The sequence below is a fragment of the Tupaia chinensis genome, unplaced genomic scaffold (assembly GCF_000334495.1).
Source record: "Tupaia chinensis unplaced genomic scaffold, TupChi_1.0 Scaffold000117_2, whole genome shotgun sequence".
Classification (NCBI taxonomy): Eukaryota; Metazoa; Chordata; class Mammalia; order Scandentia; family Tupaiidae; genus Tupaia; species Tupaia belangeri.
In genome coordinates, this window is record NW_006159583.1 from 10,000,244 (window position 1) to 10,015,131 (window position 14,888).

The 14,888-nt window shown below is 41.3% G+C and overlaps 1 protein-coding gene across 1 annotated transcript in view; it reads right to left on the reverse strand.

The window, feature by feature from the left end:
* MAP3K5 (mitogen-activated protein kinase kinase kinase 5) overlaps positions 1-14,888 on the reverse strand; it is a gene marked incomplete at its 5' end in the record, with an annotated part of 263,294 nt that overhangs the window by 168,500 nt on the left and 79,906 nt on the right. The window contains 3 exons of the mRNA XM_027770250.1: positions 365-533; positions 1,596-1,789; positions 10,020-10,043. Of these exons, the coding sequence (XP_027626051.1) occupies positions 365-533; positions 1,596-1,789; positions 10,020-10,043 (387 nt within the window). The remainder of the gene's footprint in view (positions 1-364; positions 534-1,595; positions 1,790-10,019; positions 10,044-14,888) is intronic.

The window sequence follows — 14,888 nt, forward strand, 5'->3', positions numbered from 1 at the left end:
CCCTTCTCCTCCATTCTCCTCTCGGGATCTTGGGCATGCACGCACATGTACCCATCGTGAGTTTAAGCCACCGGGTCCGGGACTTGAATTGCGGTCGACTACATGGGAGTCCAGCGACATAGCTATTACGCTAACTGCTGGTCCCCTTCATCATATAACTCTTTAACAATCATTGATGACTAACTCATGTGAGTCTTGTTCATTCATCATAAAATTCTGGGATGGAAAGCTGAGTATAATCAGGAAAAAAATTACATGAAGTCCATGAATTAAGTACGTATAAGTTAACTGAAATTCGGTGTTCCACTTCCTTAGCCCTCCACCATGCCACATGAACAAGACTTGACTTTAAGCATTTTCTTACCTGGATATCTCTGTAGGAAAGTAACAGATTTATGACAATATCTGCTGTCAAGACTTCTATATTGTCTACTCGTTGTCGAATTCTGGCCAATTCAGCTGCCAATTCTTTACCAGTGTATAAATTCCGAGCTTTTCTGATATCACTGAGTATAGATTCTCGGAAATACTGGCTGGTGGAAAAAACACACATTTCAAAGAGTTAAACACGGAAAGGATTTTTTTTTTTTTTTGGATCTCCTTCATTCTCCTCTTGGGATCTTGGGCACGCACGCACACGCGCCCGGCGTGAGTTTTAAGCCACCGGGTCCAGGATACGAACCGCAGTCGACTACGTGGGAGTCCAGCGACATAGCCATTACGCTAACTGCTGGTTCCCAACACGGAAAGGATTTTGATGAAGGGCAGTAATTTTTATAAGTAATTGAATGACATCTGCATCTTCAGTAACCTTCAATGTATTAAGGTCCCTAGAGCAAACATCTTGGTTACACAGCATTATTAAGAAATTTGGAAGTCCATGCATTTTTTTGGTAATATTCTACCTTGTTTCAGAAAGAATTAAAGGTAAACGTATTCCTGTGATGTATCACTTAAAATGTCAAAACTTCATTTTACTGTTTCAAACACAAATTGTTCTTAATAAATTAGATACGACTGTGATTTGAATATAACATAACCTTTACTTTTTGACTCAGCATCATTTGTTAGCATGAACACTTATTCTGATAATGTTCCTTTTTTTAAAAAAGAATTCTTTTTATTTAATTTTTATTTACTCATTCATTTATTTTAATTTGACCAGAAAGAGACACAGAGGGTGGGGGAATGAGAAAGCAAGCCACCAGGCCCAGGACTTGAATCGTGGTCAGCCATGTGGGAGTATCCAGTGCTTTAACCACCATACCACCTGCTGACACTGGTACTCTGATAATGTTTCTATACTAGCTTTGTATATATATTTTAGCTCTATTATTACCATAAAGCAGTTAGCAGTCTTCTTTTATCTGATGTCAAGTTCTGGAAATAAGTATATAAAATGCAATATGTGGACTAGGTGGCATTTATGTTATCTACCTGGAGGATACTGTGTGTGTATATATATATACACACATATCACCTCCACCCCAACTTTTAGCACTATAATAATATCTAAGGAGCATCAGACAAGATGCACCAGTAAACAAAGTGGATTAACATTACATTATCACCACCTAATGGCTTATTAAACTTACCTGGAACTTGCTTGTGCCACCTTCAGAAGTTGAACAAAACGATCCACAAGAGGTAAGCAGATGGGCCCAAGAAGCAGCTCAAAGTTGGGCTGCATGAGCTCTGTCAACCCCTTCATGAAGCTGCTGTCACAGCAGTAGACCTTATTATGTGGCGTGACCATGTAAGGAACAAAGGTGTAGTTCCCAGTGCACATCTGTGGAGAGAGGAGGCAGTGAGAAGTAGGCAGCTAGCCTGGAAACGCCATGCCCCCGAAATCCCACGTCTGACTTAAGTGACTCTTTTTCTTTTTTTAACTTCTAGAGGACACACAAGCTTGCCAGAGACTGAGACAGACAGAAGGAGAGAAGAGAGAAAGACAGAGAGGGAGAGGGAGAGTCAGAGAGAGAGGGAAAAGGCATCTCCCATGGGGAATGGCCACATCACAACCCCTTCTTCATTTCTCCTTTCACGATTTTGGGCATGCACATACAGGTACCCAGAGTATTTTTCAAGCTGCCAGGTCTAGAACTCAAACTGCGTAGTCAACCATTTAGGAAGGATCCGGCCACCTTAACCAACACGCCACCAGCTGACCTGAGTGACTCATTTTTTTTTTTTTTTAGAGGTTTTTTTGCTATAGGGCATGTGCGCTCACCAGACAGACAGAGAGAGATGGAGAGATAGAAAGCGAGAAATCACCCCCCGGGGGGGGGATGGCCATGCTGCAATCCCTTCTCCTCTATTCTCCTCTCGGGATCTTGGGCACGCATGCACACGTGCCCGGCGTGAGTTTAAGCCACCAGGTCTGGGACGCAAACCGCGGTTGACTACATGGGAGTCCAGTGACATAGCCATTATGCTAACTGCTAGTCCTCTGAGTGACTCATTTTTAAAAACAATACTGAATGTGCCGGGAAACAGAAAAATCTCATTTTTAATTTATGACCTATGAAAATGGAAAGTTCCCTCAATTTCTTTAATTGCTTATTTCAAATAATTAGGACTTGCCGGAAATACAAAAACAAAAGTGTGGGAGAGTTTCTATCAATCAATGAAATATTTATTTGCCATCTTTCACGGCTAAGGTACTCTGATATGCACTGTAGGAGGAACAGAGTAGTTTAAAGCATGGTCTTCAGCCTCCAGGGAGCTTAAAATTTATTCAGAGAGGCACAGCGTACATGTAGGTAAAGAAGAATAATAAAGATTTAAAGGCTTCCCACCTGAGTGGCAAAGCTATAGGTGAGGTCACAACCAAGCTGCTCCCGTCCCCTGCTCTTCTCACGAGGCTCCCAGTTCCTGCAGCTAGAGACCCAACATTATCCTCAATGCTCCATTTTCTTTCCTCCCCATTCTCTCTATTTTGCCTCCAACATACATCTTACAGGTGTCCCTTTGCCTCCATCTTCTCTGCCAGCACCAACATGCCCAGCCTGAGCCACTGTAATTGGTTGTAACTGGTCTCCTTGTTCATCTCCTGCCCTCTCATCTCTTCTCTACCCAACCATCAGTGACCTTTTTTTTGAGCAATTTTTGTTATAGGGCCTGTGAGCTCACCAGAGAGTGAGAAATCACCCCTCAGAAAGTATAGCCACACCGTCATCCCTTCTTCTCCATTCTCCTCTTGGGATCTTGGGCTTGCACGCACATGCGCCCAGCATGAGTTTCAAGTCGCTGGATCTGGGACTCGAACCACGGCCAACCATGTGGCAGTCTAGCACCTTAACCACCATGCCACCTGCTGCCAACCCCATCAGTGATTTTTTTTAAACACCCTCTATTAGGTCATGTCCTGTACATGTGATTTAAGCTCTATCACCTGCCCTCCAGATGAAGATGAAACACGGCAAAGCAATCTTCAAAGACCAGCCAGCCAGGTCCTGTGGCTCTCTACAAGGCCCGGCTACCCAGGCTCTGGTCTCTCTAACCTCAGCCCGTTCTACTCTCCCTTCCTACAGTACCACCGAGGCTCACTGGCCTCCTGGCGGTTCCCAGATAATGCCAAGTGGAGCTGTTCTAATGCCAACAAAGCTGAGCTGGGAAGGAGAAAGGGAAACTGGATCAGATTCCCCTGAGTAAGCAAATCTGACTGGAGCTTGGGGCTCAGGAAAGAGATCTGAAAGGAAAGTTAAGGATGTTAAACTATATATTCTGGGCAATGAAGAATCAGAGAGAGACCCAGAGCAGGGGAAAAAAATAAACAAACATAACCAATGCTGTGTGTTTTGGCAGTCTGGGCGGATACCAGGATAGACGGGAAGCAGGGACAAGCAAGACTTGAAGAAGCCAGGTAGGGAGCCGCACACATGACAGAACCGGCAGCAGTGACTTGTGCATCACAGCGGAAAGATCTGCTGGACCTGGTAACCGCTTTCACATGCTGAGCAAGAGGAAGGAGTCAAAGGTGACTGCACGGTCTTATCTGAGGGTGCTTAGAACGAGCAGGGTCATAACCAGAAGGCAAGAATTCAGAAAACAGAACTAGATTATTTATGAATGAGCGGGTCTGCAAAAGCTCATGGAAAAAAATGAATCAAAATGAGTTTATTTTGGTGCAAAAAAATTTGAAATCCATTCATAGATTTTTTTTTTGTATGTGTGTGTGTGTTTAAAAATAGTATACATTTCTATGAACTTTTGAGGACCCCTCATACTTCACTTTGAGGCTCTTGTCTCTCCAGTAATAAATCACTAACAGAATGTGACTTTTAGCTACTGGGTCATTGGAAAAGTCTTGATGTATTTTTCTATCTTTTTTCTATGCAAAAATGCATCATGACTTCTGACAATCCAATGAAGTATGAGAAGAACTTCAAAGGGTTAAGATTTGATTCTGAGGGGACAAGCAGGTGGCATGGTTGTTAAGCTCTAGACACTCCCACATGGCTGGCCATGGTTTGAGTCCTGGACCTGATGGCTTGCTTTCTCACTTTCCCTCTCTCACTCTGTGTGTGTGTGTCTATCTCTCTGGTCAAATTAAAAATAAATGAATAAATAAAATTAAATAAAAAATTCTTTAAAAATATTTGATTCTGAGTGATGGAGGGTGAAATACTCACTTTTAAAGAAGTTGGGATTTATGGAGAGCAGAACACTTAATGTGAAAATATGCAAAAAAAAAAAAAAGAGTTGGGAATAAGTGATGGGAATGAGAGTGTCCAGTCAAAACACAGACCTGGCATTTATTTGGAAAGACTGAATGAAAGGAAATGGAAGGGATCTCTAGGAGAAAGATGAAGCTGAAGGCTGAGAACTATTGGGTCATTGGAAAAGTCTTTTTCCACAGCCTGATAGAACAAGGTAAGAGGAAAACCCCATGTTCTCAGCTACAGGGAGTAGCTTCTCCTGCCATATCAGCACCTGGAGAACAACATGGCACCTCTCTTACCGCTGGCACTAATAAGAGCCAACACTTCCCATGTGCGTGTGCCAAACAATGATGGCTAATAAGTTCACCCCAGTCCACTGAAAAATCAGGTGCTATTGTCTCCTTTTACAGGGAAGATGGGCAAGGCACACCTCGTCTGTGATGTGCTTGGGACTCCCTCTCTAGAAGGCATGTCACTGCCATACGGGGATGGATACACAGCCTCCTGGGTGGTCCTGACACACTATTACACCTGCAACCTTTTGTCACCTTCCACAGAATCGAACATGAGCCAAATGACTGCTCACAGCAAACACAGGAGAAGTGCCAAATGCCCTTACAGCCAGACTTAATTATTTATGAACACACTGTGCCTTGAGGCACCTGTTGTAGGCTGGGTAACGAAGCAGAAACCAAACTTGACATCTGATTAGAGTATGAGAAGAACTTCGAGAGACTGCAATTTGATTTTTAAATCAAGTACATTAAATCGTCCTTTTCTCAAGTTCACCTTCATGGGGCAATAATTGGAAGACTAATCAGGAAGAGGGAAATGAACATGCCCTGCCCGTAAAATGTCACCATGATCTCGCAGCATCTAGGCTCAATTTAATCCTTTTACCAGCGCCACTGTCTAACTAGAAAAGAAAGGCAAGAATATCAATGCTGTTGCCATCCAAAGATTTCAGAGCCTAAATGATGAGTGGGTTAGAGAAGAAGAATAAAACCAAACACTCCTGTCTGAGAGAAGCACCATAATTTTCAATTACAAAAGAAAATGCTCTGAGTCTTCTAAGCATGAGACAATGCAAACAAATAGATGAGAGGCTCATAAGCCAGAAAAGTGCTTTGAGAGATTTAGACTATTATTCTTCTGCTGCTGGGTAGAGTTGTGTGTCCTCAGAAGCCTTGACAACAAATGGACTTGCTGGAAAACGTAACTATTCCTTATTATTGAATACCGGGCACTGGGGAATAATGTCTCTGGGTAAAACTGATTCTGGGAGAGAATGACAAATGTCTGGGTATGTAAAAAGGCAGTGGAAGGAGAAAAATAAGAGTCATGCTAACAGCTGGAAAAGCAGTCCCTGGTCAAAGCCCATGGAATCCTTGGTGAATAGATCCTGCCAAGGGTTTTCTTCTTTCTTTTTCTTTCTTTCTTTTTTTTTTTTTTTTTGCCAAAGCTTAGTTCATTTTTTTATTAGCTCATAAACAATTACTTGTCTTCTGGTTTCTTGAAGCAGTAAGTCAGACAACATTTGCCACAATAATGTCTATCAAAATGGCTGGCCGTAAAAACCCCAGCACCACATTCATCTGAAGGGCACTCCCGACGAAGGTGACTCATTTTGCCATTTTTCATCCACCTTATAGTATTTCAGGACAGCCAGCTTAACCTTCTCTCTCTATGCTTCTACTTCTTGGGAGTGATATAAGACTTCTTTCTTTTCTTAGCCCCACCATGAAGTCTCAACACAAGATGAAGCATGGACTCCTTTTGGATGTTGTAGTCAAAGTACACCCATCTTCCAACTGATTCTTGCCAGAAAGAATCAGTCTTTGCGCAGGAATTCCTTCCTTATCCTGGATTTTGGCTTTTACATTTTCTATTGTATCCAATGGTTCAACCTTAAGAGTGATGGTCTTCCCTGTAAGGGCTTTTACAAAAATCTGCATCTTGGTGGCGGTCCCACCACAGATGGCGGCTTGGAAAATGCTGACAGTTTTCTTAAATTCCTAGCCTCACTATACTCTTTGAAGTTTCTTCCCTACAGTCTCATTGTACTTTCTGGAATCTCCTCCCTATGTTCCTGAGGCAATATTTATTTCTGTTCTTTAACTTGCTAGAGGGATCATGTGCTTCCAACAACAAGAGAAAAAGAGGGAGAGAGAGAGAGAAAAAGCACCCCACTATGTGTGTGTGTGTGTGTGGGGGGGTGTCACACTGCAATCCTGTCACCATTTCTCCTTTTGGAATTGTAGACATTCTCACACACGTGTCTGGTGTGTGTTTCAAGTCACCAGGACTGGGACTCAAACTGTGCAATCAACCATGTGGGATCCAGCCACCATAATCACCATGCCACCACCCGGCCCCAGTATAAATATATATTTCTAAATCAATTTTTCATTGTCATTGTCAGAAAAAAAAGAGAGGAGAATGGTCAGCTTGCAGGAGGCACTTGGATACAACTATGCTTGCACTCAGAGAGCCCACCAAGCATACAGTGCAGAGAAAGTGTTGTTCATGGGATACTGTATTTCTTAAAAAGATACCAACTGCTGAAGAAAGCACTTTTTCAAATTGGTGAAAACCAATAATGTGGGAACAAGACTCACACACAACTTAGAAATGTTAGTAGTGCATGACCAGCAGTTAGCGTAATGGCTATGTCACTGGACTTCCACGTAGTCAACCGCGGTTTGCGTCCTGGACCCGGTGGCTTAAAACTCACGTCGGGTGCATGTGCGTGAGTGCCCAAGATCCCGAGAGAACGGAGGAGAAGGGATTGAGGCGTGGCCATCCCCCCTGGGGGGTGATTTCTCCCTTCTGTCTCTCTGTCTCTCTCTGTCTCTGTCTGGTGAGAGCACGTGCCCTATAGCAAAAACCTCTCCAAAAAAAAAAAAAGAATAAAAGAATAAAAAGAAATGTTAGTACTGCAATTTCTGTTTGCAAATTGCCACTGAGTCCATAGTTTAAAATACCTGATGCCGAGGGGACCAGCAGATGGCATAGCGGTTACGTTGCTGGACTCCTATGTAGTCAACTGTGATTTGTGTCCCCGACCTGGTGGCCTGAAACTCACACTGGGCGCAGATGCATGTGTGCCCAAAATCCCAAGAAGAGAATGAGGGAGAAGGGATTGCAGCATGGCCATCCTTCCTGATAGGAGGGGTGATTTCTCACTTTTTGTCTCTCTGTCTCTCTGGTGAGCGCATACACCTATAGCAAAAAATCTCAAAAAAATAAAAAAATAAATAAATAAAAGCTGACAGCCCCAAACAAATAAAAACAACCACTGTGTGACCAAGAACAGACACCTCCAGTACAACAACTGCCTTTTATTAATAATGTACTAATCCTAAAATATTTATGCCTGCTTCTTGCAAGAGAAAGAATACGTGCTCTTAAATTTCAAAACAATAAGATGTGGTCATAAAACACCAACACTGATTTTTCTGGCTCATGTCTTTTTAAAAAAAAAAAAAAAACTATACTCATGTCTTTTTAAAAAAAAAAATACTATAAAATCCTGCAGCTCAAAATCTGAAATTATCTTTACTATTTAAAAAAAAAAAATGCGAGTACATGCCCCCTGGGGGGTGATTTCTCGCTTTCTGTCTCTATGCCTCTGTCTGGTGAGCGCACGCACCCTATAGCGAAAAACCTCTCAAAAAAAATAAAAAAGAAATGCGAGTACAGAAAATGAATTAAACTTCTGGAAAGAAATGCACTCTGCATTCAACATATTGAAATATATGCTCAAGATATTCAACTTTTTTTTTTTTTAATAAAGGACACCCAGCACCCAAAACACGGCAGCTTCCTCATCAAGTCAAACTGGGTGTCCTGTGCAAAATGTGCAATATCAGTCCTCTTATCAACCTGTTTCTCCACATGTCCACATCATGGGTGTGACTGGCTCTTGCCTGTCACTCAGCTCTCTTCTGAAGGATTTTGACATAATGGTCACCTACTCTTCAGCATTAGGTTAATTTTCTAATTGGTTTGTTCACTTATTTGCTAACTGACTTTCTGCCCCAACTAGACTGGCACTTTCCATCTGGGGTCTCATGGAGCAGTTATGAATATAGCTGTTTCCACTTTCCATCTCCATAGTGAATCCCCTGCAGCATCAAGCCCAACACCAGGCATCTGGTTTCTGTTCAATCAATATTTGCTTAATAAAATGTGTTACACTGAACTGAAGCATGAAGCAATAATTGCTCATTTCCTGTTGAAATGTGAAGAATAAATGTTTATAATGGCAACATTACTTATGCCACAGTGAGTCTTTGTCCTGTTGGAATCTTAAATATAAGTTTTAAAATTTCTAACCTAAGAAAAAACTGCCAATTATACTTTTAATATTCTCGTTTTTAAATCAAATCGTGTGCAGTCTTTATGTTATAGAATTGTTACTCTAAATTGAATTTCTAACCTAAGAAAAAACTGCCAATTATACTTTTAATGTTCTCATTTTTAAATCAAATCGGGTGCAGTCTTTACGTTATAGAATTTTCACTCTAAATTATAGAGGTACATTCTTCAAGATTTTAAGATCCTGGCTTACTTTACAAAATGAAATATACAGTCACGGGCTTACCAAGGCTGTTTTCATAGTATGTTATCATGGAGCATCTAAGAAAAAACTGCCAATTATACTTTTAATGTTCTCATTTTTAAATCAAATCGGGTGCAGTCTTTACGTTATAGAATTTTCACTCTAAATTATAGAGGTACATTCTTCAAGATTTTAAGATCCTGGCTTACTTTACAAAATGAAATATACAGTCACGGGCTTACCAAGGCTGTTTTCATAGTATGTTATCATGGAGCATTTTTTCATTTAAAATTTAAATCTTTTACTTTTTTCACATTTGTTTAATTCTCTGTGGTGGCAGGAATTCTGTAGTGCAGCCTCAAAGGCAGACCACAATACTTAGGAATTTAAATCGATTTCTCTAAATATAAGATAGATAATAGATAAATACATACAGATATATCCTTATACGTGTATACTCCGATTTACATATACTACTTACATACTTACATGTGTGTACACACATATATACATGTGTGTGTACTTCATTATGCTATTTTAGTGCCACTCTTGACTCTACAACATCAAAAATACGATGGAACTTCTTTTTCCTAAAACATAATTATTCATAGAAAAAGCCAGATAGTAATGTCATCTTTTGTTATTATAAATGAAGTTTCAATATGAGGGGCTATTTAGATAAGAAAACCAAACCATATTTATTTTATGCCAGAAACTCTCAAGAGAAATAATAGACATAAGACTTGATGGAAAGGATTTAAAAATTCTGAAAGATTATATAAAATACTCACAGTATTCTTCTGGCAAATGATTTCCTGAAAAACAAGAGAAAAAAAGTACAGCTTAAGTTAATGCAAAATCAATGGATTCAATAATATCATTTATCAAACTATTCTACATGGGAAAATTTTGTATTAACAATTATATTAGGATTTAGAAATTGCAGGGAGTGTAGATTAAGTTCTTCCATCTGAGGAATTTACATAAAGGAGACAGAAAGACACAAAAATATGGTCTATGGTTTAAGAAAAACAGTACCGATGCATAAAATCTCAAACAAAATTATCAAAAAATGACTTCTGTGGCATTTGTGTGTACAGAATTACCTAATCAGCCACCACCTCTTTGGGAAAAGGTTAAATGAGTTTGCTTTTCCTGAGTACAACCTCACCTATTCCCTGGGAAGAGACCGGACAGGACAATGCTCCTTGGGCCACTAGAAATGCAAGAGTATGTCCACTAGCAAATCCATATACAGAAAACAAAGGCATTAACAAATAATCACAAATGAGATTCATATATTTTTAAATAAAAGTGAAACTGGATAAATACACTGTGGGCAGTGTCCCTGTCTTCTAGGTTGCAAGGCATAAGGTCATGCACATAATGTAGTCATACCATGTCTAGCCCATAGAAAGCTTTCAATAAAAACTAGCTATCATTATTGTTGTTCCTAAATGTTAAAATGAATAGAGACACAAGGAGATGGTCTAGAAAAGCTTGTGGTATAAATGCTTCATGAAGGTTGGGAAATCATAATTTAGAAAAGAAAATTTTCTAATAATACAGTGTATTGAAAAAGATGGCATGTATGTTGTCATGGAAACAGGAAATGTAAGACATTTGCGGAGCCTCAAGGGTGAGTCCATCTGGCTAAGGAGAGAAGCCAGATTTGGCAAGGAGAGAGAATAGCAATGTAAGGTCCAGCTAACCCGCCATCATCCTTCCGCACAGCTCAGGACACTTAATCAACACAGAAGAAACCAATGAAGGCTTTGACTTAGAGCAGTATGGAAGCCTTGTGAACATTTTAGGAACGCAGATGAGAAAACAAAAATTGGTAGAAGAAGGAAAAGTGCTGGTTTGTTTGGAAAGCCTTAGAGATATACATAAAATACCAAAAGATATCCTTCAATACCTCACAATCCTACTGATTAAAAAAGAGGACATACACACATCTAGAAAGAAACACTGCCTAGCTGCAGCAGTGCAGGCAACAGGGTACTGATCTGCAATGACAGAGCCACAAGAAAGGCCATCGCCTGGACCCCAGGTTGACCTAAAAGATGCCAGGCAGTGCACCTGTGTGCCTGTGATCCTGGCTGGCTGGAAGTCTGGTGGGGACCAGGGGAGTGGGGGTTGTCAAGACATAAGACCCTGCTAAGGGTGCCTATTTCCTCTCTTGCTCTCCTTCAATAAAAAAATAATAAACTTAAAAAATGGAAACATTAAAAATATGAACAGACATGCATGTAGGCACGCACATACGAAAAGTAAACAGGTAATGTAGACATCAAGGGCTATGATTTGTTGGAGAAAGACGTTACTACAGATGGAGTAAGTCTGGAGAGATCTGCAGAGAAGGCAGAACTACAGCTATGCAGACAGACAACTTCCAGAGGCAAAGGTGAAGCCGGGAGGTGGGCATCCAGACCACAGATCTAGGAAAAGCCAAGACCCATCTAAGGAACAAAACATTTTCACTGGGAGTCAAAGGAGACAGCACATTTGGTGACATATTAAAGAGAAAATTAGGGCCAGCCCGAAGCCTCGTGGTTAAGGTGGCTGGATCCTACAGGGCCAACTATACAATTCGAGTGCCAGACTCAGCAGCTTGAAAAACAAACACACCAACACACCAGTCACATATGAGTGTGTGCTCTAAATCCTGACAGATGGGAGAAATGGAGAAGGGATTATGACAAGATCATGCCCCATGGAAGGGGATGTGATTTATCGCTTGCTCTCATTCTCTCTCTCTCTCTCTCTGTGTGTGTGTGTGTGTGTGTGTGTGTGTGACAGGCACACCTAATATGCAACAAAATTTAAAAAAAGAAAAAAGAAAGAAAAGCATTCCTATAGTAATCTACTGAATTCTTAACTATTGCTTATGTTTTGTAGACTATAAATGGACACAAGTCATTCTGTTGAAAGATACCAAGTTTACTCAGTTTATGATGTAACCTTGAATGAAGCATCAACTTTTTTTCTTTTTTTGGAGTGGTTTTTGCTATAGGGCGCCAGAAAGACAAAGAAACAAAGAGAGATAGAAAGCAAGAAATCACCCCCCAGGGGGGATGGCCACACCACAATCCATTCTCCTGCATTCTCCTTCCATTCTCCTCTTGGGATCTTGGGCATGCATGCACATGCGCTCACGCCAGGCGTGTGTGCATGCATGAGTCTGGCACTCGAATTGTATAGTTGGCCCTGTAGGATCCAACTTGATGGCGTGAGTTTAAGCCATCAAGTCTGGGACTTGAACTGCAGTTGACTACATGGGAGTTCAGCGACATAGCCATTATGCTAACTGCTGGTCCCAAGCATAAACTTTTTTTAAAGAAAGGTACTATTTGTGCTTCTTAGTTCAGTTCAAATAAATAGTAAGCAAGACATTAAAAGGTTTCTAACCTCTAAGGCTGATATGGACCATTTAATTTGTACTAAATCATCGAAGTTGGGGAGGAATGGGAACAAATGTAAGACAAACTGCTATATTTCAAACCAAATCATAGAAACTTATTGAAGTGCATCCAGGGCTGGCCTCATAGCATAGCAGTTAAGCCCTGTGCATAGGGAACTGGAGTTCACATGGCTGAGCTCAGTTCAAATCATGGCTCCAGTGGCTTGAAAAGTACGCTGGCTGCACATGTGTGCGTTGACAAATTCCTGACAGGATGGACGAATGGGGCAAAAAAAAATTAGGGCATGATCAAGCCCACAGGGGGTGAACCTGACAGGATGGACGAATGGGGCAAAAAAAATTAGGGCATGATCAAACCCACAGGGGATGAGGAGGTGTGCTTTTTCTCTCTTTGCATTGTGAGTGCATGTGTTCTCTCACAACAACTAGAAAAGTGCCTTTGAGAAAAATAAAATCAATATAGACTGGGACCAGCAGATGGTGTAATGGTTATGTTGTTGGACTCCCATGGAGTTGACTGCAGTTCAAGTCCCAGATCCAGCAGCTTAAGACTCATGCCGAGCATGTGTGCATGCATGCCCAAGATCCCAAGAGGAGAATGGAGGAGAAGGAATTGCCGTGTGGCCAGCCCCTCAGGGGGGTGATTTCTCACTCTCTGTCCTCTGATGAGTACATGTGCCCTATAGCAAAAATCTCCTCTGAAAAGAAAAAAAAAAAATCAACATAAACTTCAGGTGCTCATCAGTGAAATGCTTCTGAACATGCTTTACCCCATAATTTGTCTGAAATCTTCAGGGGGTTTTGGTCATTGCACCACCTGGCTTTACCAGGAACGGCCTCCTTCTCTATGGTTTGTTTCCACTTTCCAGTACTCTTTGAGAACCAAAAATAAAAGCGAGACAGAAGAGGCAATCCTGTCTAGGTTTCATTCCAAGGGACAAGAAAGATAACTTTTGAGAACAGTTAGGGACAATTTCAGTCTGAAGAAGTCATCTCAAGGGCAAACAAATGAAGAGTCTCCAAAAGGGGGAAGTTTTTGTGACTCAAATTTAGATAATTACAACTAGGGGGAAGAAAGTGGAACAGCCCCTATCGGGTGGCCAAGTCAAATCAGAGTCAGAGCCAGGGAGACAGGACAAGCAGCTGGTATCTTAGCAGAACAGTTAGGGACAATTTCAGTCTGAAGAAGTCATCTCAAGGGCAAACAAATGAAGAGTCTCCAAAAGGGGGAAGTTTTTGTGACTCAAATTTAGATAATTACAACTAGGGGGAAGAAAGTGGAACAGCCCCTATCGGGTGGCCAAGTCAAATCAGAGTCAGAGCCAGGGAGACAGGACAAGCAGCTGGTATCTTAGCTCTCTGAAAAGACAAAGACACAGTCAGGAGATCTTTGCATTTTTATTTTAAATTTTTAGAGGGTGCATACACTCTAAAAAAAAAGAAAGAAAGAAAGAGACAGACAGAAAATAAGAAAGTACTCCTTCCGCCCATGTGGAATGGTCTCACCACAATATCTTCTCTTCCATGTCTTATTTCCTTTGAGATTCTGGGCACACATGCACACATGCCTGGTATGTATTTCAAGCCTCTGGGTCTAGGGCCCAAACTGCATGGCTGACCATACGGGATCCAGCCACCTTAACTACCACACCACACTGGCCCAGGGTCTTTACTTCTTATCTGTCTTTCTGTACCTGTGGAACTTGGGAAAGGAGTATTTCTTGCATTCCTCAGTTCAGTCTTCTTTCCTAATTTCTATGTTTTGAAGCTAAAAGAGAAACTATCAGATGAGTATTGAGAGCATCCTGGGTTTCAGTGAGGATGTGAGACGCCCTCTTACCATTTCTGCCTGCTGCTAAGATAAAGCTGAGGTGGCTCAGGATGAACAGGCCACCTCAGGGGTCAGAACCATGACACAGAGATGCTCATCAGTGAAATGCTTCTGAACATGCTTTACCCCATAATTTGTCTGAAATCTTCAGGGGGTTTTGGTCATTGCACCACCTGGCTTTACCAGGAACGGCCTCCTTCTCTATGGTTTGTTTCCACTTTCCAGTACTCTTTGAGAACCAAAAATGAAAGCGAGACAGAAGAGGCAATCCCGTCTAGGTTTCATTCCAAGGGACAACAAAGATAACTTTTGAGAACTGTTAGGGACAATTTCAGTCTGAAGAAGTCATCTCAAGAGCAAACAAATGAAGAGTCTCCAACAGGGGGAAGTTTTTGTGACTCACAT